This window comes from Nematocida ausubeli (genome assembly GCF_000738915.1).
Source record: "Nematocida ausubeli strain ERTm6 chromosome Unknown supercont2.5, whole genome shotgun sequence".
NCBI lineage: Eukaryota > Fungi > Microsporidia > Nematocida > Nematocida ausubeli.
The window spans coordinates 47675-73084 of NW_026515638.1; the positions used below are offsets into that span (position 1 = coordinate 47675).

At 34.1% G+C, this 25410-nt stretch overlaps 13 protein-coding genes and 1 non-coding gene across 14 annotated transcripts; 6 read left to right on the top strand and 8 right to left on the bottom strand.

The window, feature by feature from the left end:
* Position 1: 1 nt before the first annotated feature.
* NESG_01993 (uncharacterized protein) lies at positions 2 to 1015 on the bottom strand (the record flags this gene model as incomplete). Its single annotated transcript, XM_053049608.1, has 1 exon — positions 2 to 1015. A coding segment is annotated over one exon (1014 nt), but the record flags the coding sequence as incomplete, so codon positions are not given.
* A 173-nt stretch (positions 1016 to 1188) lies between these two features.
* On the bottom strand, positions 1189 to 1518 carry NESG_01994 (uncharacterized protein; the record flags this gene model as incomplete). Its single annotated transcript, XM_053049609.1, has 1 exon — positions 1189 to 1518. One exon carries the CDS (start codon positions 1516 to 1518, stop codon positions 1189 to 1191), a length of 330 nt encoding a protein of 109 aa, XP_052903780.1.
* Positions 1519 to 5217: 3699 nt separating this feature from the next.
* On the top strand, positions 5218 to 7893 carry NESG_01995 (uncharacterized protein; the record flags this gene model as incomplete). Its single annotated transcript, XM_053049610.1, has 1 exon — positions 5218 to 7893. One exon carries the CDS (start codon positions 5218 to 5220, stop codon positions 7891 to 7893), a length of 2676 nt encoding a protein of 891 aa, XP_052903781.1.
* Positions 7894 to 9520: 1627 nt separating this feature from the next.
* On the top strand, positions 9521 to 11197 carry NESG_01996 (uncharacterized protein; the record flags this gene model as incomplete). Its single annotated transcript, XM_053049611.1, has 1 exon — positions 9521 to 11197. The coding sequence occupies one exon, from the start codon at positions 9521 to 9523 to the stop codon at positions 11195 to 11197; it is 1677 nt and encodes a 558-aa protein (XP_052903782.1).
* Positions 11198 to 11318: 121 nt separating this feature from the next.
* On the top strand, positions 11319 to 11708 carry NESG_01997 (uncharacterized protein; the record flags this gene model as incomplete). The annotated part of the gene is made up of 1 exon (XM_053049612.1): positions 11319 to 11708. The coding sequence occupies one exon, from the start codon at positions 11319 to 11321 to the stop codon at positions 11706 to 11708; it is 390 nt and encodes a 129-aa protein (XP_052903783.1).
* Positions 11709 to 11907: 199 nt separating this feature from the next.
* NESG_01998 (uncharacterized protein) lies at positions 11908 to 12390 on the bottom strand (the record flags this gene model as incomplete). Its single annotated transcript, XM_053049613.1, has 1 exon — positions 11908 to 12390. The coding sequence occupies one exon, from the start codon at positions 12388 to 12390 to the stop codon at positions 11908 to 11910; it is 483 nt and encodes a 160-aa protein (XP_052903784.1).
* A 240-nt stretch (positions 12391 to 12630) lies between these two features.
* Positions 12631 to 14205, bottom strand: NESG_01999 (uncharacterized protein; the record flags this gene model as incomplete). The annotated part of the gene is made up of 1 exon (XM_053049614.1): positions 12631 to 14205. The coding sequence occupies one exon, from the start codon at positions 14203 to 14205 to the stop codon at positions 12631 to 12633; it is 1575 nt and encodes a 524-aa protein (XP_052903785.1).
* Positions 14206 to 14934: 729 nt separating this feature from the next.
* On the bottom strand, positions 14935 to 16248 carry NESG_02000 (uncharacterized protein; the record flags this gene model as incomplete). The annotated part of the gene is made up of 1 exon (XM_053049615.1): positions 14935 to 16248. The coding sequence occupies one exon, from the start codon at positions 16246 to 16248 to the stop codon at positions 14935 to 14937; it is 1314 nt and encodes a 437-aa protein (XP_052903786.1).
* A 1773-nt stretch (positions 16249 to 18021) lies between these two features.
* NESG_02001 (uncharacterized protein) lies at positions 18022 to 18543 on the top strand (the record flags this gene model as incomplete). The annotated part of the gene is made up of 1 exon (XM_053049616.1): positions 18022 to 18543. One exon carries the CDS (start codon positions 18022 to 18024, stop codon positions 18541 to 18543), a length of 522 nt encoding a protein of 173 aa, XP_052903787.1.
* A 265-nt stretch (positions 18544 to 18808) lies between these two features.
* On the bottom strand, positions 18809 to 19180 carry NESG_02002 (uncharacterized protein; the record flags this gene model as incomplete). The annotated part of the gene is made up of 1 exon (XM_053049617.1): positions 18809 to 19180. One exon carries the CDS (start codon positions 19178 to 19180, stop codon positions 18809 to 18811), a length of 372 nt encoding a protein of 123 aa, XP_052903788.1.
* A 574-nt stretch (positions 19181 to 19754) lies between these two features.
* On the top strand, positions 19755 to 22571 carry NESG_02003 (uncharacterized protein; the record flags this gene model as incomplete). The annotated part of the gene is made up of 1 exon (XM_053049618.1): positions 19755 to 22571. The coding sequence occupies one exon, from the start codon at positions 19755 to 19757 to the stop codon at positions 22569 to 22571; it is 2817 nt and encodes a 938-aa protein (XP_052903789.1).
* Positions 22572 to 23276: 705 nt separating this feature from the next.
* Positions 23277 to 23876, bottom strand: NESG_02004 (ribosomal RNA large subunit methyltransferase J; the record flags this gene model as incomplete). The annotated part of the gene is made up of 1 exon (XM_053049619.1): positions 23277 to 23876. The coding sequence occupies one exon, from the start codon at positions 23874 to 23876 to the stop codon at positions 23277 to 23279; it is 600 nt and encodes a 199-aa protein (XP_052903790.1).
* A 353-nt stretch (positions 23877 to 24229) lies between these two features.
* On the bottom strand, positions 24230 to 24688 carry NESG_02005 (uncharacterized protein; the record flags this gene model as incomplete). Its single annotated transcript, XM_053049620.1, has 1 exon — positions 24230 to 24688. The coding sequence occupies one exon, from the start codon at positions 24686 to 24688 to the stop codon at positions 24230 to 24232; it is 459 nt and encodes a 152-aa protein (XP_052903791.1).
* An 80-nt stretch (positions 24689 to 24768) lies between these two features.
* Positions 24769 to 24840, top strand: NESG_02006. The gene has a single exon. It is a non-coding gene; the product is annotated as a tRNA-Pro (tRNA).
* The last annotated feature ends 570 nt before the right edge of the window (positions 24841 to 25410 follow it).

A 25410-nucleotide genomic window follows, 5' to 3' on the forward strand; every position in this document is an offset into this window, starting at 1 on the left:
TGTCACAGCAACTATCTCGACTGTTATATCTCGATGATGGTATGTCACAGCAACTATCTTGACTACTATATCTTGATGGCGGCGTATCACAGCAACTATCTCGACTGTTATATCTCGATCTCGATGATGGTGTGCAATTAGCATTGTTATATGGATCTTTATGAGAAGACTTGTTATCTCTACCTTCATCTCCTTTTATGTAGTTATTTATAGCAGTATTATTATTCTTTCTGTTAACATCAGTATTATCTTTTTTTTTGTCAAAGATTGATAACGAATTTCCTTTGTCTGATGGATTTTTGTCATGTTTCTTATTCATATTTACACTAGAGTCCTTTTCATTCTCATGCCCATGATAGTTGTTTATACTCTTTTCATTGTTCTTTACACCCTTATTATCTAGATTTAAATTGTTATTTGCTCCTTTACTTGTTATATCAGATTTGCCATCTTTGTGGCTCTTTCTATCAAGTTCATCTCCATCTTCAGATGCAAACGGATCTTTTTTATGCTTTCCATCAAGTTCATTTCTGGACTCATAGGAGTCTTGGGGAGGGTGTCCATCAAGTTCATTTTTGGGCTCATAGGGATCTTTTTTATGCTTTCCATCAAGTTCATCTTCATCTTCATCTTCGAGTCCAAGATAGTATTTGTCATGCAACATCTTAAGTTCAGGTTCATCTTCAATCTTATATGGTTTTTTTTTATGATCTGGATTAGCTACATCTTCAATAAGATCTATATATTCAGGATTCCGCTGGTTCTTGGGAACATTTTGTCTTTCAAAATAATATATACTTTCACCGTATTTATTAAAACCTATATAGTAATGATTCGATTTATAACTCGCTACTACCCAGCCATCTTTATCTACGAGAAGATATTTTAAAACTTCTTGTCTTCGATTTCGCCTTCTCGAAACCACAGCCTCAGCCGCAAACTTATCTGCAGCAACACTATATAAGAATGCGCATACAGCTAATATTTTGATTGTATTTCTTAAATGAATATTCATATTCAGTAAATATTCAAGTCTATTTATATGTTAAAATAGAGAAAGTGATATACGTATAAACAAGGAGAAAGTTTTACTATTGGTTTGTTTGATCAGTAGTAGAATTCATGCTCTGAATTCTTCTTTTCAACTATCCTGGTATATTCAGATTCAAAGTCATTCTGGGAAACCATTTATCTTCTGTTACGCACAGCCAGCATTCCTGCCTCCTGGTATATAGAGTTAATTTCAACTGCAGAGAGCTTGTCCGACCTGGAAACCAGTCCCTCCAAATTGACCTCGTTTGAAAGATTCATTTTATTGGTTATTCTGGTAAAATTTGCTACCATTAACATGAGAACTAAATTATTCTTGACGTGCCCAAAAGGGGGTGACAAGCTAGTCTGGAGATAGTAGTCTAGAATGGAGAGTGTAGTTGTCAAGGAAGGTTTATTATCATATTTTTTCGGTTGGTGACTGTCATCTTTTGTATTTTTATTGGATGTATTTCTTACTGTTGACATATTCCGCTTGTTTTAATATTTCCATGTAACTTAGTAGTAGGCTTCTGATATATGCAAAATCTTTTGGAAAGTGCATTTCTCATTGATGTATTTTGGTCACAGAGTTAATGAAAGTGGGAATTTTACCACAATTCTTTTAGGAAAATAATTCCTTCAGGAAATTATTTAAAGAATAAAATTTGTAGAAAAAAGCAGCAATGTAGACAATAAGGCATACATCCAGGAAAAATACAAAAATCACAGTGATCAAAGATATTCGGGTATGTGATAAAAATATAAATTACTTGAGAATTGCCCTTATTAGAGTCTAAAATAGTATCTTCTGACTGAAATATTACTATCATTAGGGCGTGTCAGTTATTATTATGAATATCATTCTTTTCTATCCTCTATCATGGTTAACTTTCTAGAGATACCATTTATAAAATTTGTTTTTATTTAAATCTTGATTTATTTAACAGTTAAAAAGAGAAAATATTTCCTTCTTCTTTAATTGGTCTAGACAATCAGAACCAATTGCTTGTATCTTGCATGACGATACAAATAAACCAATAATAGAAAATGCATCAGTCATTAGTCTGTGCATACAACATACCATATATATAAAAGTACATTTCTTTATACATCTTGGATAAACTACCTGCATCTCAGTGCATAAATGGGTTTTAATTGATTTTATCACAGAGCTGTAGAGTATGTAAAGAATAATGTATTTAAAGAATGGAAAAATTCAATAGTACTTCTTCAAACACCATAGAATTTATTCTAAAGAATTATTGGTTAACTCAAGAATCACCCGAATATAACCCGAATTCGAATAATTTAAATATAAATATAACTGTGGTAAAATTCCCACTTTCATTAACTCTGTGACATTCCTCGTATATCAAAAACTGACTATATAATAGTAAGAATAATTCATAAAAAAGGAAGATGTCCGAAAGAAAAAAAACAATTATCAAACATGCATCCGGTCAAAGGCACCGAAGACATCCGCAGAATTACGATAATAAAACTCCCTGGACAACTACACTCTCCATTCTAGACTATTATCTCCGAACTAGCTCGTCGCCCCCTTTTAGGCACGTCAATGCACTATAACCCGATGTATATTTTCTATCCATTCAGCTCCATACGCACATGTTTTATACATTTATCCTATATTCCCCATCCCTAATTTACCTCTTCTGTACTATGTCTTCATTCTTCTGTCTATGTCTTCTTATTATCCTTTCTTCTACATCTTTGCAAAAATAAACTCTACAATATTCGCGCTACCACTACTGTTCAGAAGGGTTTGTTTCTTCTAAAAAAAAGATAAAGACACACGAAAATCAGAAAACTGCACTTTTTGAAGAACCACTCTCAGCAAACACTCAGCGCAATGTAGAAAGCTGAACAAACTCCGTATCACACGCCAGCCACATAAAGAACAAAAAGGCTCTGTCCAGACATGAAAACCTATGCGTACACCAGCACAGAACTATACACACATACCACACATGATATACATACACGTATGCACATACTATATACAGACTGCAAATATGCAATATGTATGCTGATAGAGACACATCAGAAGTAGACAAGAGTGCATTCCTCAAGCATGCCATGCAAGTGCCAAGACACCAGCTGTCTATCTCACCTACCCATCTGCACACACCTCCCTACATCAGCAGGTCTTTCTCCAGTGCCTGCTGCACATGCCTTGTACACACTCTCCCATTATATTAATTTTTCATCATATGGTCCTCTGAGGTGCACAATTTGCACATAGACCGGGCAACAGATCGCAATTAAGTAAACAAACAGCAGAACGTGGTCTAGAGTGCACTTAGAAGGGCCCAATGCACATATTTCCCAGTTTGATCATTTTTTGGGGGTATTTAAGAGGCACGCACTCTGCATTTCAGAACACCAGGAGAGCTGCATCTGTCTCACGGCGCAGTGCAGCAGGAGAGGGCTGGCTAGGAGGTGGCAGGAGCAAGCCGGCACTAACCCTGCCGGTGGGTCGTCCACTATTATCATTCCCTTCGGGGTAGCCTATAAGGCCATATGGAGTAGCTTGGATGCCAACTTTGTCATTAGGAAATTCCGCGCATGTTCTTTTTACCTTGATGCTTGTACATTTAATATTTAGAACCGCTGCGTTGTCTAAGCCGAAGTGGCACTGAACTATGCGTGCACTGGACTTCCCTGCTCCTGTCCTCAGCACCGACTGGCTCTCTCCTCTGCGCAGCGCGCACGATGGCCTGCTGTGCTGTCTGCAGCGCTCCGGCAAACAGCAGCATGCGCGGGCCGCTGGGTTCTCAGGCCAGTCGCAAGACGCCGCTCTCCCTGCATATGCAGCAGCTAACCACTACATGTGTATGCAGCGAGCGAAGATGTGCTGTGTGCAGGCAGTACATGGCGCCCGTACATGGCCGGTACACACTATTATTAATAAACACCCGCTCCCGATCTGCCTGCTGTCTTGCTGTACTGTGTCCGTCCTTTGTGTGCTCAACTAATATTCCTTGTCCGCAAGCCTCGAATGGCTTTTTATCTTAAACTCTTTTACTGTGCTGCTAATTTTCCTTGGAGTAGTAGTGGGAATAAAATGTTTCTTTTGGTAAGCAATGACCAAGCAAGCGCTGTTTGCGAATAGCTATGTGGTTACATAGGTGTATAGCACTTACATGTACTGTACTAGTTGCTAATAAGTGTGCATTGGGCTGAGAAGAACTCTAGTAGTTGGATTAAAATAACTATAGGATAAAGAAATAATGGTTTAAGCAGAGACTTTTATTTACGAATAGAATATACAACAAAAAACATTTCGAATACTCTAGCATTCATCTTATACCTACCCATTATAAGACAATACCATACATACTCTTAGTGCTGAGATGTTTTCTACTGCATAACAAACATTAACAATTGAAACTGCCTCTTCACATAATATATTTATGTAGTAAATTGCAATTTCTCCAGAACTTTCTTACCATTGCAAGAGGCTCCACAGTAAAAGTATTTTGTGAGAGAGATTATCTCAGCCTTATAAAAGGACTCAAGAATAAACACAGATTCTCTTTTACAGAAGAAGAACAATAAGACTGAACGAAGAAATACGCTGAACCACAACCAGAACTTTAAGACTGCCTCAGAGCTTGTGCAGTAACTAAGCCTACCTGCATGCAGTAAAAAGACTCTTCAACTCAGATGCTATCCGTATTGGGCTACTATTTCCAGGCCTGGGAAATTTCACGAGTGTGGCATGCCAATTTACTATGCAGATAATTGTGGTAAAAATACCACTTTCATTAATTCCGTGACCAAAGCGCATCAACGATAAATGAAACTTCCGAAAGATTCCTCGTATATCAGAGACTGAATATAAAATCGAAGAACAATACTGAAAAGAGGAGAATGTCTGAAAGAAGAAATACACTTATCAAATATGCAACAGGTCAATGTCACCGAAGACATCCACCGGATTACAATAATAAAACTCCCTGGACAACTACACTCTCCATTCTAGACTACTATCTCCAGAATATCTCGTGGCCCCCTTTTGGGCACGTCAATAACCGTTATATTAGGATGTTTTTAAAGAAAACGCATTGTCATTCACCTAAGTGTTTAATAAGAAGACAATTTATAAATATTCCTAATATATCTATTAATATATATTTAAAAAATAATTTATTTTATTGGAAAATGAAGTATTTTTCTATTTGGACGAAAACAATTATTTTAATCAATATTCTACTGATGAATATAAGCAGAGCAGATATAAAACTAAGCGAAATTGAATCAACTTTGAAATTTGAAATTAAAACTAGCCTAAACAGTGTGAAGATAAACCCAGAAGGACCTCTTAACCTTCTACGCGGATTAATTTATCAGAAGATGGAGTGCATGTATAACAAAAGATTCTTTGCCCCGGAGATTGACACAAAATACAATTTAGAGGAAGATGAAAGTGACTGTAAGAGACAAAATTACTACACGTATACACGAGATGAACAGAAGGATAAAGCATACAAAGCACTATCAGAGAATGAAATGGATTTATATACTGAAAATTATCACACTCACCTGATTGATCTATTTCCATCTCCTACTGGCGATGTAACCATAGAGACACGAGGGAACCAGTCATTCATTCAGTTCCTTCGGGCAGAAAAAGTAGAGAAATATGCACTGCATATTCTGGCTATGCTGCTTCTTTTCTCAGAGGGAGTGAATATTCCCATTGAAGTCACTAACAGCGTACTAAAGGTCTATGAAAAAGACAAAAAAGACGAGATATACTTTAAAGTACCCATGGCAATCCCATGGATAAGCACAGTAACCAATGAGTTAGAGACAATATGCCAAAAGAAAGCTAAAAGATTAATCATTTTCTTTAAGGAAAATTCGAATAGTAGCGAAGTGTTGAGCATGCTGAATGATAGATGTACAAAAGCAAGTGTTATCTCTGGGAAGTTCTTAAATAGTCCAAAGTTCCTGATTCAGTCGTACATATTCGGGTTCATTGACACGGCAAACCAAGCAAAAGAGTTTATTCAAGTTGTTCACTCAATGACAGAGAAATATGTACCAAAGACGAAAATACTCAGTAGAAGTGGATATTTGTATGACAGGCTGTTTAAGCCTACTGGTGCAGAAGAAGGCACGGACTGCATGGCTTTAATGAAAGACATAGAGCAGATTAAGAGTATGTATAAGGTCTTTCCATTTCTAGACAGCACAGAAATTCCTGCTTACAGATCTATTCCTTTGTACAACCGAAAAACAAAGTTATTTTCTGATAACCGTTTGGAAGACTACAGCAACTGTGTGGAGTGTGTGATTCTTTCTCTTTTCTGCTGCCTGGCATATGACCCAGCAGAGAGAATTTATCGGACAGACCACATGGGAGATGTCTCTGAAGAACTTAAAGAATTCTTCTCTTTGGAGAACCAGCCAGTTGACACAACAAAGGCAGAATTTCAGAAGGAGTGGTGCAAAGTTGTTGCAGACTTAAAAAATCCTAGAATTGCATACTGCACGGGAAGAAACGAGTTAGACTGTGGTCTTATAAATATGCTCATGGTTATTGCTGAAGTGGTAAATGCTCCAGAAGAAGAAAAAGACAAAATACTTGGCTTTTCACAGTATTTAAATGATAAACATGGAGAATTTGATGATAAATTATACGATGCAGTTGAGAAGTACACAGAATCATTACTTAAACATCTATCCAAGACAAAAAATATAGAAATAGAGTTATCTGAGGTTGAAAGTACTATATATAATAATGGAAGATATGATATATCAGGTGATATTATTATAAGATTTCAGCACAATGGCATTTATAACACTATAGTTTTGGAAATATCCGACCAGCATAGCAGCATTGAAATGAAATCCCCTACCATGAAATTCACAGATCTCCGAGTGAATAAAATGAATAAGATGATAAAAAGCTGCAAAAATAGAAAAACCTTCATTGAAAATCTATTTTTAATATACGCTGGGTACGAAATGAGAAAAATCAGAGATAATGAGGAAAACAAAAAATATATAAAAAATGAGATACAGAATGTCGTTGAGAACAACTTCATAGATATAAATAGACTGTTGTTAATTAAGAAAATCAGTGACTTAGACTACAAAATAGAGCTGCTTACAGGTTCTATTGTATACAGCATGGATAAAAAGCTATTTCCATGCCATCCTATTGTTCGCTTCACCTCTAACATACTAGGAAGCACAGAACTAGACAACCAAAATACTCAAAATAGAATACTTCCTTCAATTGTTGCTGCAAATCTGCATAGTACAAGAGAAGGTAATCTAAACTATCCAAAAATACAGTTGCAAGAAAAAACGTATAATTATATATTAACAAACCTAAGTCTTCAGGAGTTTGTTAAGTACACATTAGATTATGATATAAGTATTTTCATAATGTGGATTAAATACTGTATAGATAAGATAGATCCAGACAAAAATCCATTCTTAAACTTACTATTAAGCAGTTTGGTAAATGAAATTGTTTGTGACCATCTATTTAAAGATGACAGTATGAAGTACTCTAAGATAATTGATGAGCTTATTATAAAAAACTATCCAAGCAGAAAAGATAAACTAATAAGTGAAATTCACTTCATATGGATTGTATATATTTGTGCAAGAGAGAATCCAAATATAGAACTTATTAAGGAAAATATAAATGCAATACACAGTGCAAAGTACATTACACTAGAATCTCGTTCTTATACTGAAGAGTGTTTTGGATTTGATAAGGTTGTAGAAACTCTTAAAAAACTGAAAGATTCTTTATGTGACAACGAGGATTCTATCCGTAAGATTAACAAGATTATATTTATATTAGAATTGGAATAACCCAAAATGTTTTAAGATTAGTGGTTTACAATAAAATAGTGCCTCTTTGTTTGAAGAATCAAAGTAATAGTAATTTTACTAGATCTTTTTTAAAAAATAAGATAAGTTAACCCTTCAGTTTTATTTCTGGTAGAGATAAAGAATCTGAAGCCTTTATAAAAAAGATAAAAATAGTTGCTTTTTTGTAAATCTAATGCATAAATAGTTTAAAATAGATTTATAGAAGACATAAAAATACTATTATACTTTGTCTATAAAATAATTCGAGCTATAACTGGTTATATTCGAGTTAAATGGAGAAGCTGTTGTAGTGAAATATTCTTGACAATGCTTTTTCTTGATGCTTTTTCTATTTCTCTTACATTGATGGTTTGCATCCTTTCAGACACAAATTTATTTAAACCATCCTGGAAACACTACAGTAGAAAGAAAGTCCCTTACAAAGTGGAAATTCTTCAGAAATATTAAATAGAATGCACTCCTTTCACCAGATTAGTCTACTCTTACAATCTGGAATACTTGTTACAGAATACAGTCAAAATATTCTCTAGACTTATTTACACTTAAATTACTATTTTACTCATCCCTTATAAAGAAATAATTTAATGAAGAATTGTAAAACAAGAGAACACTTTGAAAGAAACTCAGATGAAAGAAAAGTGAAGTATCTCAAAGAATCTTCTAGAAATTAGTTAATTTATTCAATCACATTCTATTGTATTCAATGGATCGACGTTCTATTGTATTCTGCCATCCCCAGCAGATGCATTTAAACTTATTCTTGTGTGGCAGTAGACTAGTATTACCCACAATAAAATGGCAATAGATCACTCATATGGGTCAATGTATGATATAACCCGAAATAACCCGAATATATTTATTCAATACGGCTTGTACTACTATTGGTTAAATTTAAGTTTTCTTTGAAATTTCAGAGAAACCAGAGTGACAGAAAGCCAAGGGAAAAAAGCCAAGGGAAAGAGTCCGTTGTAATTAGTCACAGAGTTTATAAAGTTTATCTCAGATGAAATGAAATTACTATTTAACTTATGGAGTTATAAATATGTCTACTCATAGACCTATTGCAAGTAATATTTTGAGATACTTTCTAGTCTATATGTCTATATGTAAAGAAATAAGTTAGCTTTAATAGAAGAATTCATTCATGGATTCAAATAGATTTACATAGAAATGGCTATTTTACTGATGCTTTTCCATCGATCTTGAATAATTTCTGACTTAATATGATATTACCAAGAGATAGATTAGTTGCAGTATGTGCTTGGTTACTATATCCCAAGTTATTCTGGAATACCCCAGTAAGAAGAATCTAACTGGTTTAAATTCTGTGCTGGAATATTCCCAAATAAACTCGTTCAAAGGAGGTTATTCGGGTTATACTCTATGCATATAAACACGTAATATTCACTTTTTAGATGAAAGTTCACTCTAATGCAATTTCAGTCTCCCATGAATATAGAGTCTTTCTAATACTTTGGATTAAAATAACCAATTATTCTATAATTAAGATAATTTGTGGTTTAAAATACTTCTGTATTATTGGTCAATCCATTCGAAATATCTCCTTTTTTCTATCTATAAATTTCCTCCATTCTACCCCTGCAATATGGATAGTTCAAAGCTAGCAGAGGATTACAAAAATAAGTCACTGCCAACAGAAGAAGAACACGAGAAAAAAGCAGCAGAAGAGTGCTCAACATTCTTTCGGGTTTTGAAGGTGGAATATCCAAAGTTTTTCTGTCTGGGAGTACTTGGGTTCATTACATCTTTTATTTATTCTACATTAAGAGATGCAAAGGATACACTTATTATTGGGAAAATGCTTCCTACATCAATCCAGTATCTTAAGTCATCAGCAGTCCTCTTATTTACAATTATGTTTGGGTTTATGTTTCAATATCTTATGTCAAAGGGTGTCAAGATGAGAACAATCATGCTTGGGGCACACATTGGATTTGGAATTTATTTCGTTGTATATTCCGTTGTGATCTTTTCAATTGCAGAGAAAATAGAGCCATACAAGTTTTTAGTTGCTGATATGTTCAGGGATGCAAAGATGCACACTAGAGGACTTCAGTTCCTTGAAGGACTTTTCTACATGATTAACTTCTGGACCTGTTCATTATTTTACGTTTCAGCTGAAATGTGGGGAAGTTTCGTTCTATCACTACTTTTCTTTGGATGTGTTAATGAATTATGTCTTCTTAAGCAAGCCCTTAGGTTCTACCCTCTTTTCTTAATCTTTGCAAATGTGGCACTGACACTCTCTGGTGTCATGGGCCTTTGTGTCTCCTTATTGAACAAGACAAGCAAGGAGAATATCATTATATTCTACAGATATTTCCTGATATTACTGGGTATTTTATGTGGAGTGAGTTTCTTCATTTATAAATACCTTATGGATAAGATTATTCCCTACCCTATTTATATCGCATCTAATCCAACCTACACCAAAAAGACAAAGACAAAAGTAGGCATGGTAGCAGGAATTGTTGCTGCCTTCTCAAATCCAATTATTCTGGCACTGTCTTTGTCTGTGCTAAGCTATGGTGTAGTGACTAACTTAACAGAAGGTGCTGGTAATATGGCAATTGCAGATTATGCAGAAATTCAAGAAATGCCAAAGGAGTCAATGACAATGATAACAAAGGCAATTCAGCAAGTGGTAGTTGGAATAGTCACAGGAATTGTTCTTATGTCCCCAATGAAGTCATTTATCCAGAAGAAAGGATGGTTATCATTGGGACTAGTTTCACCAATTCTCTCACTCATTGGTTCTACTATTTTCTTCGGGTGCATTTGGATCAACAGTAAAATGGTTTCAACTGACAAAAATCTACTGACTAGATTTGCAAAGTCAATTGGATCAATCATGCCATGGACCCTAAAGGGTGCTAAACTAGTTGAATTAGTCATCAGTATGATCGTTGTAATGACAATTAAAATCATGAAATATGCTGCATTTGATATCTGCAAGGAAGCCGTTGGAGTGAAAATCCCAAAAGAGCACAGATCCAGGTTCAAAGGAATTTATGATGGAGTATTTGGTAAGCTAGGGAAGTCATTTGCTTCAATAACTCAGATTGTTCTTCTTTCAATCTTTAACACAAGTGATATAAGAAAGTCAGTTGCAGTCACATTCACAACAACCGTATTAGTAAGCAGTATATGGTTATATGCTACTGTATACTTAGGAACAAATTATTCCAAGGCAGTTAGAGAAGGGAAAGACCTGCCAGTTTTAGTCTCTGAGTCAAAAGAAAAAGAGAAAGCCACAGCATAGAAGGCTATCTAAAGGTATGATACAATAAATCACTTTATTCCTTCTGATCTACTTGAACCACAAGGTCTTCATATTTTAATATTTTCAATTAAGCATAAATATTTAGAAGAAATTTTTATTTATGGAGCTACTGGGACCGAATGCAATTAGAGAGAGTCTGTCTAAGCTGGCAAATGAAATAGAAAATCTATCAAAGAATGGGTCTGCATTGGAGCAGTCAATTGCCATGAACAGAAGAAAGAATGGTTTATTATCAAAGGACGTGCAAGAACTAAAAAGAAGGACAGATGACCAAACAAACCTCCTGAACAGAGAAGAAAATAAAATATTCAAGAATGCCAGGGAACTAGCAGAAATAGAAGATGAAATAAATCAGATAGAAGTAGAATTAGTAGAAATGACAGCAGAAAAGACTAACTTACAGAATGAATTAAACAGCAGAATTGAAACAATCAAAGAAGGAGAGCTTCTTCTGGGTTTATATGAAGGATGCGTGGGTATTTTTAAATAAGAAGGTACCAAGGACTTGAGTAAATGTAATATGCAGTTTTGTTCATTTTAATTTATATCGGGTTATATCGGGTTATAATATGTTATAATTTATTCTAATTTCCGTTATAATATGTTATTAATAGGTTATAATACGTTATAATTTATTCCAATTTATTTTAATTTCTGTTACAATACGCTATTTTCCGTTATAATTTTCATTATATAAGGTACCTTTCAATGTACAAAAGAATGACAATTCCAATATTCAAGCCAATCCAGGTTGTAAAGAACTCAAATGGCATGGAAATTGATTCCTTCCTGGAAATGAGAATTTGTCTGGCTAGTAGAAGAAGGTCTCTGAAGTCACTCCCAAAGGCAGAATTCCTGGGCATAATGTATCCAATTTGTGCTGAATCTAAGTTGCACTTTCCACTTCTGTAGGCTATGACATCTTTTGCTGCAATATATCTGACTTGTTTAAATTTCTGGATTGGACAGTTGCACTTGTGGTTGTACGCACTTGGGTTCTTCTTCATGACTTCTTTTATGCATGATTTATAAAATGGTTTATCTTTGGCATCTAATCCTGTCATAGCAAATATGTCAAATTCATTTGCCAAAACAAGCTCTAATTTCTCCTTCTTTTCCAGTTCAGAAAGTGTATATATCTTCACTCTATTAATATCTCCCATTATAAGCATGCTTAGACAAAATAATTCTGAAAAAAATAATCAGAATAATATAGACTAAATACACTGGGATATAGACTAAATATAACAGGATACTACTAAGAATAGTCATAAATACAACAGGATAGTACTAAATACACTGGGATAGTACTAAATACAACAGAGTATGACTAAATATAACAGGATGCTACTAAAGTAACCCTGAATAACCCGAATACAATATATACGAAATAACCTCAAAATAGTTTATTTTTATAACCCGAATAGCTCAGATTCTTGTGTCTCCCTTGATGTAACGGATAACTCCCTTGGTGTAACTGATAACTCGGATAATTCCAGGACTGACCCTCCAATGGATGGCTCCCTCCAGAAGGAATTTAAGAATCCTGAGTCATTTTCTGTTTTTTCTTGTTCTATAACTGTCTTTATCACAGGAATTACAAGAACACATGAGAAAAGAGAAAATATCAAAACAATAACCCGAATTAATTTGCTTTCCATTATATAATATGTGAATGACTCCATGAATGCATCCATTCCATGCAAAACCATCAGAAATATCCCAATTGTAAATGGTGATGAGACTGTGTGCCCTAAAAGTAACGGAATAACTGGCAAAATTAATGAAATACTTAAGTGAAATGTAATAAAGTCTACAGCCACAATTATATCTCGTATATAACTCGTGTTAATATAACCTAATAAAAATACGCCTAATAAACAAAATAAATGTATAATGTATAAAAAATAAACCTGTACACCAATATATCCTGAATTAAATCTAGATATGAAGAAATAAATTCCAGCAGAAATCAATGGAAATAATAAAAACATATAAGGATGCATTAATGCAATGTGCTCAATAAATGAGATTATATCCGTTGTAAAATAACCATTCCTTAAGATAATCGCTGAGATACACCAAATAATTAACAAAATATGTTCAGGATTCTTCCATTTTAGTTTTACTGGATTATCAAAGATAGATGTAGATTTGCCTGGGACTAAGGTTGTATCTGGGTTATATACGCTTATACTTGGGGTAATCAATGGATTTCTGTTATTTGGAGGATTTCCTGGTTCTGTGAAATATTTCCGTAGTAATTGCTTGCCTGCAGGTATATATAAGAAGTACGTAATTACAGTGCATAATAAAAATAATCCAAATGAAACAATTGCAAGACCGTTATTTGATGCATTATTAAAAATAAAATACAAAAATAACTTGCAAATTGTAGTGGACACCAAGAGTAATGCACTGCAATTGATTAATTTCCGGGTTCTGTTAGGTTCTGCACTGAATCTTTCGTTAATTAAGACCAAAAACAAGAAGTTTATAAGGCCAGAACACATTCCAATTATTAAATTCATTGCCCAAAAGTGATATGCCATTGGGCTGACATCAAAATAATTAAGAAGAACGCACATGAGCACAAATCCACTCATTGCCCCAGGGAGCATTTGAATGGCAGTTGTAAAAAAATTCATTAATTTTTTTTTGTTCTTTAAGGACAGTGTGACAATTAAGGAAAAGCATGCTCCTATAGCCATTCCAATATTTTTCATCTTATGGCCTATATCTAGGTGATCAATTATCGTATCAAAATCGACTACTTCCGGGTCATTTTCGAATACTTCGCTTGTTACGTTCAAAAAATCATTTAGTTTTTCCATGTGCTTGTATCTTATGATATTTAATTGTTCAGTTGCCAGAAGCACCAGGACATTCATTGCAACCATGGTAATTACTACTGCATGGCGGTTTAAGAATCCTTTTATATTTGGTTTTCTTATGGCTTCATTTGAATTTTCATGATTTTCGTGCATGGGGTAGATGAATTTAAAAAATAAATAAAAACAATTATGGTTCTATGGGGGGTTATTAGGGTTATTTGTGATTTATTCGGGAATTATTTGGTTTTGGTTATAGTTATGGTATTTCTTGTGTATTTAAGCGGTTAATTTGAGTTAATTTGAGTTAATTTAGGGCATTTTATCTATTTTCAGTTTATATACAGTTCGTTTTGGGTAATTTGGGCTAATTCTTGTTATTTTTTTGTAATTATTTCCTTATTTGGGTTGTTTCAGATTTATTATTATTTATATTCCAAAATAAGGAAAAAATAATGACAGAACTTTTTACACTTTTCCCAAAACTGCCAGGACTTAATCCACTTTTCCCGAAATAGACAAGATTTTTTACACTTCTCCTAAAATAGACAGAACTTAATCCACTATATCCTGAATTTGACAAGACTTATTCCACTCTTATAAAATATATCAAGACTTATGGCACATATATTTATGTATTACAACTTTGTGCAGGACTTTTTACACTTCTCCCAAAATAGACAAGACTTAATCCACTCACACCATAAATAGACAGAACTTAATCCACTATATCCTGAATTTGACAGAACTTAATCCATTTTGTCACAATTTATTCCACTTCTCCAAGACTTAATCCACTATATCCCAAAACTGACAAGACTTAATCCACACATAAATAAATATAACATAACTGAAATAATATAATTTTATTAGACTAAGAACCAATTAAACCGCAGTTTCTGCAGCAATCATGCTCTTTGCAGCAGGTGTTACACCTTTCTGCTTCATTTTATCTGAATATTTTATGAAAAAGTATCCAGGAATACCAACCATCGGACAAAATATCGAAAAAATCAAAAATACGTTATTTTTTAAGATAGGATAGACTAAGTCAAAGCCAATTAAAGCCAAACTAGAGAATGCTGCATTCGCCAAAGACCCTAATCCTGCTGCAATTGATATATTTCTCTCTTCTTGCAAGATCATTGATGGCAAAATCCACGGTAAACTAGCTAAACCCATTGAGAAAAAGACTAAAAATACCCCACCATACCATGCTACAGCAATTGGAGACGACACTGTCGCCATTAAAATTAGCGCTAAAAATGATCCCGCACCTGAAATTGGCATGAGATACCTGAAAACGTGTATCTTTAAGAATATTATTATGCAGAATATTGCTGTCCCTATCATTCCTGCAAAATTAAAAAAGTCTTCAGCCCAAGAATTTAAAATATTTTGATCGCTGAAGAACTTGCTTCTGTTTGATAAAATAGGATTAATTCCTGTCATTTGCTGTGCAATCTGCATAAATAAGCAGGAGAGAATGAAAAATATCTTGTGCTTATCTTTGGAGTAGTGCGATGGGAAACCACTTCGGGTTGCACGAATAATTTCAATCTCATTAGAATTTCTCTTTAAATTTTTTGTGAATAAAAAGTTTGTTATAACGGAAATACCTGATATTGCCCCAATTATATAAAAGATCACAATCTTATTACTTGGATCCAGGTTCTTTGATATTGTTCCCTCCAAAAATATTCCTAAATTAACAAACAATCCCTGAAGAGTTGCAATTTTTGCCCCAGCGGTTATTCCTAATAAGGAAATATAATAAACTGGCCCTAATGCACATGCAATTCCTGTTCCAACCCCTAAAAATAAACGAACAACAAAAAGTAAAATATTTGACTTCAAAAATCCACAAAATACGTTAGAAATACTAATTAAAAATGCAGAAATTGTAAAAATATACTTAAAATACGGATTTGGAATAATTTTGAATATTCCCAATAAGGAAATACTTAATGAAAACAAAAATGTTCCAATAAACATGCTACTTGCAACAAGGCGCCAATAGGGCATGGCATCAAGCCTAGTTAGCACAGGATCAATTCGGGTTATATCGGGTTTAATCGGGTTATAAAGGGTTATCTCTGAGAGTGTATTTAAAGATGTCAGTGACATCCCAAAAAGAATTGGGAGTGAGACTGGGCCTAAAACACTTAGTGCCGTGTGAATTAGTCTATTTTTGCTCATGCAGGGGGATAAAATATTTTAATATTTATATATGGAAAAAGTCTTGCATGATTGGACAAGACTTATGGTGGTAGGGGAAAAAGTCTTGGTAGAAATGACAGGACTTATGGTGTATAGGGATTAAGTCTTGTCTGAATTTTTGTTGTAGTTAGTCTTATTTTGTGTACATTATTTATTGTGTATGTGGATTAAGTCTTGTCATTTGTTACATTATTTATGATGTGTGTGGATTAAGTGTTGGTGAAAAGTGTGTTGTAATTGGTCGTATTTATGAACATTATTTATGGCAGTAGAGGAATATATTATGAATAAATTTACAGGACTTAATATACTATGTGTAAAAAGTCTTGTCTGTTTTGGATGTGTAGGGGATTAAGTCTTGGTGAGTTTATAAAAAGAGAAAAAAGTCCTGTCAAATTTATAAAAAGAGGATTAAGTCTTGTCATTTATGGGAGAAGTGGAATAAGTCCTGCACAAAGTTGTAATACATAAATATATGTGCCATAAATCTTGACATATTTTATAAGAGTGGAATAAGTCTTGTCATTTATGGGGAGATGTGGAATAAGTCCTGCACAAAGTGTAATAAATTGTGACAAAGTTCCATAAGTCCTGCACAAAGTGTAATAAATTCTGTCTTATTTCTATTATATTTTATTATAAATTAACCAAAACTTTATACACTATGCGTAATAAGTCTTATTAAAATGGTCATTACTTTATACACTATGTGTAATAAGTCTTGCTATTTTCTGTTTATGCAACAGATATCACTATAAACCCAGATAATAACAGGAATATAACCCTAAATACTTTATCTCTTGTTGTTTCTCTATTTCTATTGCCATTTATATTCATGCAGCCAGAAATAACCCGAAGAATAAATAAGAAATACTTCTCCTTATTACCCCCTGGGGTAGCCCCTTGAAAAAATAAAATGACAAGACTTATGGACTGTGGAATAAGTCTTGTTATTTTTGGGGAAGGGTGGAAAAAGTAATGGTAAAGAGGAATAAGTCTTGATGAATTTATAAAAAGAGGAAAAAATAATGACAAAGTGGAATAAATTGTGGTGAAGTGGATTAAATTTTGTCTATTTATGGTGTGGGTGGAGTAATTCTTGTCTGTTTTGGGATAGGGTGGAATAAGTCTTGGTGAGTTTATAAAAAGTAAATTAAATTCTGTCTATTTTCGGGAGAAGTGTAAAAAGTCTTGTCATTTTGGGGGAGGGATGGAGTAAATTATGAACTTCCCGCCATAAGTCTTGACAGCCCGCCATAAATTATGAATTTCCCGCCATAAATCTTGTTTTGCCCGCCATAAGTTATGTTCCCGCGTAATAATTCCTGTCATCCCGCCATAAGTTCTGACTAAGTGGAATAAGTCTTGCAAGCCCGCCATAAATTCTGACAGCCCGCCATAAGTTATGTTCCCGCGTAATAAGTCCTGAAAGCCCGCCATAAGTCCTGGCATATTTTATAAAAATGGATTAAGTCTTGACTAAGTGGAATAAGTCCTGCTACCTCCTCATATTTTCTCCTCCTCACCCCTCCAAGGGTCCCCCCTTGCACTCAATTCTCTCCAATGGTCCCCCCTTACAGCCCCTTTTCCCCAAAATATTCCCCATATACCATGTGACCAATCTTTGATATATTTCCCAATCGGGTAATTCATTTGACAGAAATTTTCTGCTTAATTAAATCTAATATAGTAATTAATATTTCCTTATACGGTAATATTAAACATATAAATATTTACATCAGGGGAAAAATAATGCGAGGAATAAAGGACATAGACAACACAATTAAGGAGATGGATAAACAATACGACGCAAACTTTGGTGACTGGGTAAGGAGTGAAGAGAATTTAGACGTATTATCCGTTAACTTAAAGAAATACGTATATAAATATGACCAAGAATTATTTACTGCAGTAATTAGTTGGATAACCAATGATTGGGCATTTAATTCAAAAGTAAAATTGATTTATAAAGTCTTCAGGGATGGATTATTTCATACAAATTCACCGGAAGACATTCAGAATTCGAAAGATTCCATTTTTATTATAAAGAAAATAATTAAAAATTGGAGTGTATTACAGGTCTCTGAACTAATTATTGAATTTATAACAGAAATGGAGAAGGAAGAGAAGAAATTATTCTTGTTATGGGTTTTGGATGAAGTACCACATGATAGGCTGACTGAAATATTCATTAGAATTGATAATTCTGTTGATTGGGCCTTGAAAATAACGATAATTAAGCATAATAAGATGGGGAATATGCAGAATAAGTGAGAAGAAATTCGGAAAATGTGAAATAAAGTTGTTCATTTTAGTAAAAGTTTATAGATTTTTGAGTGAAGGGGTTTAAAACTCGGTTTATTATCATGATTATTTGGCAGTTTAGTGATATAGTGGCATAAATTGTGACAAAGTGGATTAAGTCTTGTCACTATGGAAAAAGTTCTGTCATTATGGATTAAGTTCTGTCATTATGGATTAAGTTCTGACAAAGTGGAAAAAGTCTTGTCATTTTCGCAATAAGAGGAAAAAAGACTTCTTAAAATGAGAATCCAGACAGTGACATATACACAGAAAGAACTGCCCCAAGTACTCCCCCAGATAGAATAGAAAGTAAAAAGGAGTTCACCCTTCTGGTATGATGCATTTCTGCATTATTATAAGACAAAGACAAAAGTAACTTATATTCTTCCCCTCGGATATGTCTAAAGCCAAATTGATCAAGTGCATGGACATAAGATACTAATAAAGAAAGAATAATGTACTTCTCAGATAAAGACAACAAAGAACAAAATGGTTCTATAATCCGTAATATATCCATATGATCATTTGAATTATTTTCACCCGTTAATATAGGACTATTCAGGTCATTTCTATTCAGGTTATTCTGAGTGTCTTTGTTCATATTCATAATAAAATAATTACAATTATATTAGTAGTTATATTAGTGTATATTAGTATATATTAGTCTATGCTACAACAGGATATTGTCTTGCTAATAGAATACTTTAGTGTATTTTACTAGTAGGTTAGTCTATGTTACAACGGGGTATTGCTCTACTAGTATATTTTACTAAAAAATTATTCTATTTCACTAGTAGGTTAGTCTATGCTACAACAGAGTATTGTAGTACTAGTAAAATTTATTTTATTTTAGTATATTTTAGTCACAAATACAACAGGATATTGCTCTACTAGTATATTTTACTAAAAAAATACTAGTAGCTTACTACTAGCTTAGTCTATACTACTATAAATTACTAGAAATTAATAAAAATTAGTCACAAATACAACAGGACATTGCTCTACTAGTAAAGCTCGCTATAAATTACTATAAATTACTACTAAAACACACTAGAAGCTAATAAATATACAATACACTTGGGATAATATACTCATTCTATTCATGCACTCTGACTAATATACTGATGTAATATGTGTATTTGATTGATATATGTGATTATTTGGGATTATTTTATTGATATATGGATAATTGTTCCGTTATTATTTTAATTAATTGTCGGTTAAAAAAGAAATCTTTTTTCAGTTTTTATATGATCAGCAGAATACTTCTGAAAATAATGATGGTGCAAAGTGTGCTCACTAAAATATCAGTAGATGATATAAAGGAGGTTCATGGGACATTTATTGGTGAGAAACAAGATATGATTATTAACCCAGAAGGACCTCTTAATTTGCTCTGTGGATATATTGGTCATAGAAATGGATATATGCATAATAAACGGTTTTACTCCCCGGAAATAGAGACAAACTATGCACTCTCCAAGAAAAGACTATCAAGCAGAAATAAGCAAGAGTACAACTTTACAAGAACACCCGTGAATGACAAAGTATATGAAGACTTAGACACAAAGACCCCAGAAGACAAGTATCTTAGTACTTACCACATGCAGTTAATAAAGATGTTTCCTTCTGTGAATGGAGACCTTTCCATTGAGGCAGGCAGAGCAGATACACTTACGAACTTCTTAAGGGCAGAACACGTTAAGAATCACACAAAATACATTCTTGCTTCACTTCTTCTTCTCTCAGAAGGCGTTGACATTAAAATAAATATAGACAATACAGGAGAGAAAAAGAAGCTAGTGATAAAAAGTAAAACAGACAAGGAGAAAGTGTTTGTGGATGTAGAGATGTATGCTGCAGGTATAGATCCATTTACTAATCAGCACAGTGATAAAATAACCCAAAAAGAAGCATCTGAAATTGTCAACTTCTACATACGCTGCAGAGACAAACAATTTCTAAAGAAAGAAGGCAAATTTGCAATGCCAGCCACAAGAGAAGACTTTGAGAGTGGATCATTTCTTAATAATGCAGCCTTCCTTATACAGACGTATATATACGAGTTCATTGACACAGCACAAGGATACAAAGAATTTGTAGAAGCAGTGTATGAATTACTGGTTGATCAGATGACTAAAGAAAACAGTTTGAGTGGAAAGAAGAAAGATAAAAAGAACAGAATATTCAGTAAATTATTCTTAAGCAAGGACACACTTAGTGAGAATATAAAGTACATTAGATCTCTCTGTAATCTTGTCCAAGCCAAAAATGAAAATGCTAAATTTCCATTTTATAATTCTAGTCAACTGCCGCAGTACACTAGAGTGCCACAATTCAAAATTGACAGAACTGGATTTGAATCTAGCAAAACCATGTACTACAGTAATTGTGTAGAGACAGCCCTTCTTGGTCTATTTTGCTGCCTGGCATACAACCCAAAGACAAAAAAGTACGAAACTAGTCACATGGGTGCAGGAATAAGTGATGAGCTGAAAGAGTTCTTTAAAGAATATTCTAGACCCACAGAGACCACAGACTTTGAAATGCACAAGAAATGGAGCAAGGTTGTTGCTTGCTTAAAGAATGACAAGATTAACTACAAGCAGACTAAAAATGAACTTATATCTGGGGTTGCAAATATATTCTTGGCAGTTGCAGAGATAACAGGAGAGAAGAAAGAAATACTAAAATTAGTCAAATACATTGAAGAAGTCTGCAAGAAAGAAGACTTAAATGAGACTCAGACAGAAAGAATCACAAATATGATGGAATCTATCATTAAAACACTCTCTTATAATAAAGACGTGGAAGTAGAGTGTGCTAGCATGGAAATTGGTGAAAGATCAAATGGTAACGTGGATATTTTCACTGAAATCAGTATTAAATATACATTTGATGGGGTAGAGAATGGAATTAGTTTGGATGTGGAAGAAGGTCATACAGGCCTAACACTCCTTGCTTTGTCACCATGTGAATCTGTGCAAATCCAAGAGAATTACCAAGAAATAAGAAATATTTATAAATCCATGGACAGTTACACAGGATATATTGTCACACAGTACGTGACTGCAGAATTGAACAATTTTAAAAAAAACTGCTTCACTCACTTAAATGATTTTAAAGAGAAGATAGACACAATTTTAAATGAAAAAACAAAAAATATCTGTAAAATGTTCTTAATTGGGAAACTCATCGATACAGATAGAAAGATGGCTATTATTGATGCATTTATGATCTACACAATAGAAGAGTATTTGGCACCAAATGATCCTCTTACTCGCTTCACTTCAAATATCCTGGGAAGTCTTACATTAAATGATTCTATTACATGGTGCCAGGTGATAAAGATGCTGCCCTTCCATGGAAACTGGCAGAAATACTTCCCTAAGCTTGGATTTAAGCCAGGTGAGCATCTTTCTGAAGTTGAAATATTCCAGCTTGATTTATCTTATGTCTACCAGAGTATAGTAATACATTATCCAGTGTCTTTTTCAGTTAAAACCTTGTGCAACTATCTAAAAATAGATATGGTTAATAGAAATCTGCACTATTCCTTGTTGTACTCATCAGCAAACAGAGAACTCTTTAATACTATACAGAATGAAGGAAGTATCAGGGACTTATTGGAAATTAGGTCTGTAATTGAAGAAACCAAGAAGACAGATGACTTAGGATGGACTAACTTCGTGTATATCTCTTGGTTTATCCATGCATGCACTAATTTGCGCCCTACGTCTTCAGAATTCCTTAAGTTAACGTACAACTTTATATGCAAGGATGACTTACAAAGCACAGACCGGTTCAAGGACGGTTTATTCGATTCGCACATAAAAAAGACCTTTTATACTTTGAAAGAGAAGAAATCTCTTTTATGCTCTGAGGATGACATTATAAGTGTAATTGCCTATAGTAGGCTACTAAATTACTTTGAATCATCTATTTCACCAGAATATTTAAATAATCCCATTCAAGTCAGATGGAGATACATAATATAACCGAAATTTAGAATAAATTAGTCAGTGACAGAATAATCTCATGCTTTCTATTAATGAATATAACCCGAATAGAACCCGAATAGAACCCGAATATAAGACAGTACTAACCCAGATATAACCCGAATATGAGACAATATTCAGACAATATTGAGCACACGTGAGAAATAAAGAGTTTTAGTCTTTCTGCAGGATGGGAATTTTCATTCAATTTAAACCCAGATATATGTACTTTTATAACAGAAATAACACAAAAACCCTTCTAGTGAGTGCTTTAGTGAAAGTGTTAAATTCAATTATTTCTGGCTACTGCATAAATATATTTAAGCAGAGTGAAAACCTCTATGGTAAATTTATTTCAAGTAAAGAACTAAAATACAACTATAATTTATAGAAGATAATTTAGTCTATATCTTATGGAATATATCTCTTTTATTTTGTAAGCATAAATGCCTTCTTTATTCATAGATTAATCACCTGCTTATTCATGTCTCTTGAAGAATTATTTCTTTGGAATTTTATAAGATAGGAAATATCTTGCAACAGAATAAACTGCACTACACACAAGCCTAATATAACCTGAGTTAGGAAATAGTATACTCCCAGGCTGTATTATTTAATTATTCTGTATCTTAAGTTTCTTAAGTCTCTGTGAATTTACTTCACACGAATTTGTTGTAAATATCCTGTGCATACTCTATTCCTATGCTATTCCTGCATGCTCTTTATTTTGTGGCATATTGCAAAGGCTTCTTTACTTTTTATTCTGCTACTTTTTGGTTTTACAATTATCACGTCCATAAAGTATTCTTTAAGGTCTTCCATCAGAATATTCGGAGAGTCACCAGTGAAGACTTTTGTGATGAAACACCCAGCAGGAGAAAGAAGCTGGCTTGACAGACGGCAGGATGCCTGTATCAAGGAGGAATGGAAGTACTCATCTAAGTCATGCAGGCCTGTGACTTCTGGGGCACCGTCGCATAAGATTAAGTCTACCTTCTGCTTAAAAGCATCTTTTATCTGGGAAATAGTAGAATCTGCTGTTATGTCGCCCTTCAGGATAATTGCATCTGAGATGGGCTCAATATCCTGCAAGTCCACAGAGAGCAATTTCGCGTCTGGCAGTCTTTCCTTGATGACTTGGCTCCAGCTCCCAGGCGCAGCACATAAGTCAATTACTGTGGAGACACCCACTAAGACATTATATTCCTCAATTATTTCCAGTAATTTATATGCACTTCTTGCCCTGTACCCTTCACTCTTTGCTTTTCTGTAATGAATATCCCTCTGCATAAAATTAATTAGCAAAACAGCAGAAAAATTGAAGGAAAATAACGGACACATTGAAGGAAAATAACGGACACATTGAAGGAAAATAACGGACACCAGGAGATGTCATAGATGCAGAGTATGCAGCAGACATGAAAATACTCCATGATAAATATCTCCTAATAAAACCTCAATTTACACGGACCAAGACTAAGTGCAAATATATTCACAGTCTGTCTGTCTCTGTGACTCCAAAGAAGAAGGGTGCATTTGGGAATAATTTAAGCCAGAGGTGGCCAGTGCAGTCTATGGAACTATTATCATATGGTTTTTATTCTTTTGATATTCTTATGAATACCTCCATCTAAATACGATTAGTTTAAATATTCGGATTACTCAGTCTTTTCTTCCTTCTCTTCCTTCTCCTTGTCCTCCTCAATGGCAGCTGCCTTGACCAAATCAAGAATCTCCTCAAGGGCCTTCTTGTCTCCTTCCTTTACCTTCTCAACTAGTCCTTCTATGTTCACCCCCTTTGTAGCAAGGTACTTTATGATTGAGTCTAGGTCAAAGTTCTTGTTGTTTTCCCCAAGTAATTCACCCTTTCCTTTGACAATGTACCCAATTATTACGTTGTCCTTGGTGACTGCCTTTACTTCTGGCTCTTGGTAGCTTATAACGGAATCTGTGTCTGCCATGAAACTGCAGCAGTTTACATCCTTGACTTCACTGCATTTATATCCATTTGCAGAGAGGGCTGTTAAAAATCCTTTATCATTATCTGCATCTACCTGCTTCTTGGTTGGTGCCCTTCTTGGTGCCTTCTTTCCACCTACTCTCACTGCTCGGTTCATCATCATGGCCTAAAAAAAAGTAAATGCTTTATTTTTTCGCAGGGGACGCGGGGAAGGACTGAAACCCCCTGAATTTTAGTGGTGGCTTGGTCTAGTGGTATGATTTGTGCTTCGGGTGCACGAGGTGCCGGGTTCGATTCCCGGAGCCACCCTTCTTTATGCTCCTTCTAGACCCTTCTTATACTCTATTATAATTCTCTTTACTTCTTCTTTAATTTCCTTCTTTTCTGGCTCTTCTTATTCCTTAGTGGCTGCTTAGTTTATGGAAATCCTTCACTCTCCATGCAGTGAAATAATGAAAATAATGAGAAAAATATTCTATCCTGCAGGGTACGACTAAAGTGCATAGGAAGTGATATTTCAGGCAGAAGATAGTAGTTTATAGCCAGATAGTAAATAAGAGTGCTTATCAAAAGGAGTTTATTATTATATTTTTGAAGATATCTTAGTCTTCTAGTATACGAAGAATATTCGGATTATATCACTGATGGACTCTTGTGGTCTCAGAATAACCATGAGAGATTCTACTGCCGCCATAATATGATGGATATTCTAGTGATTATATTCTGTATTCTGGATGTATTCTGGATATATTCTGGATATTCTGCTAGACTAAACTCTTTGGGAATAAGCATATATATACTTCTGCTTTTTGTGAAATATACTTATTAGTCTGTTAGCTTGCTTATTATGTGCTTATTTTTATTCGTGTTATATTCGGG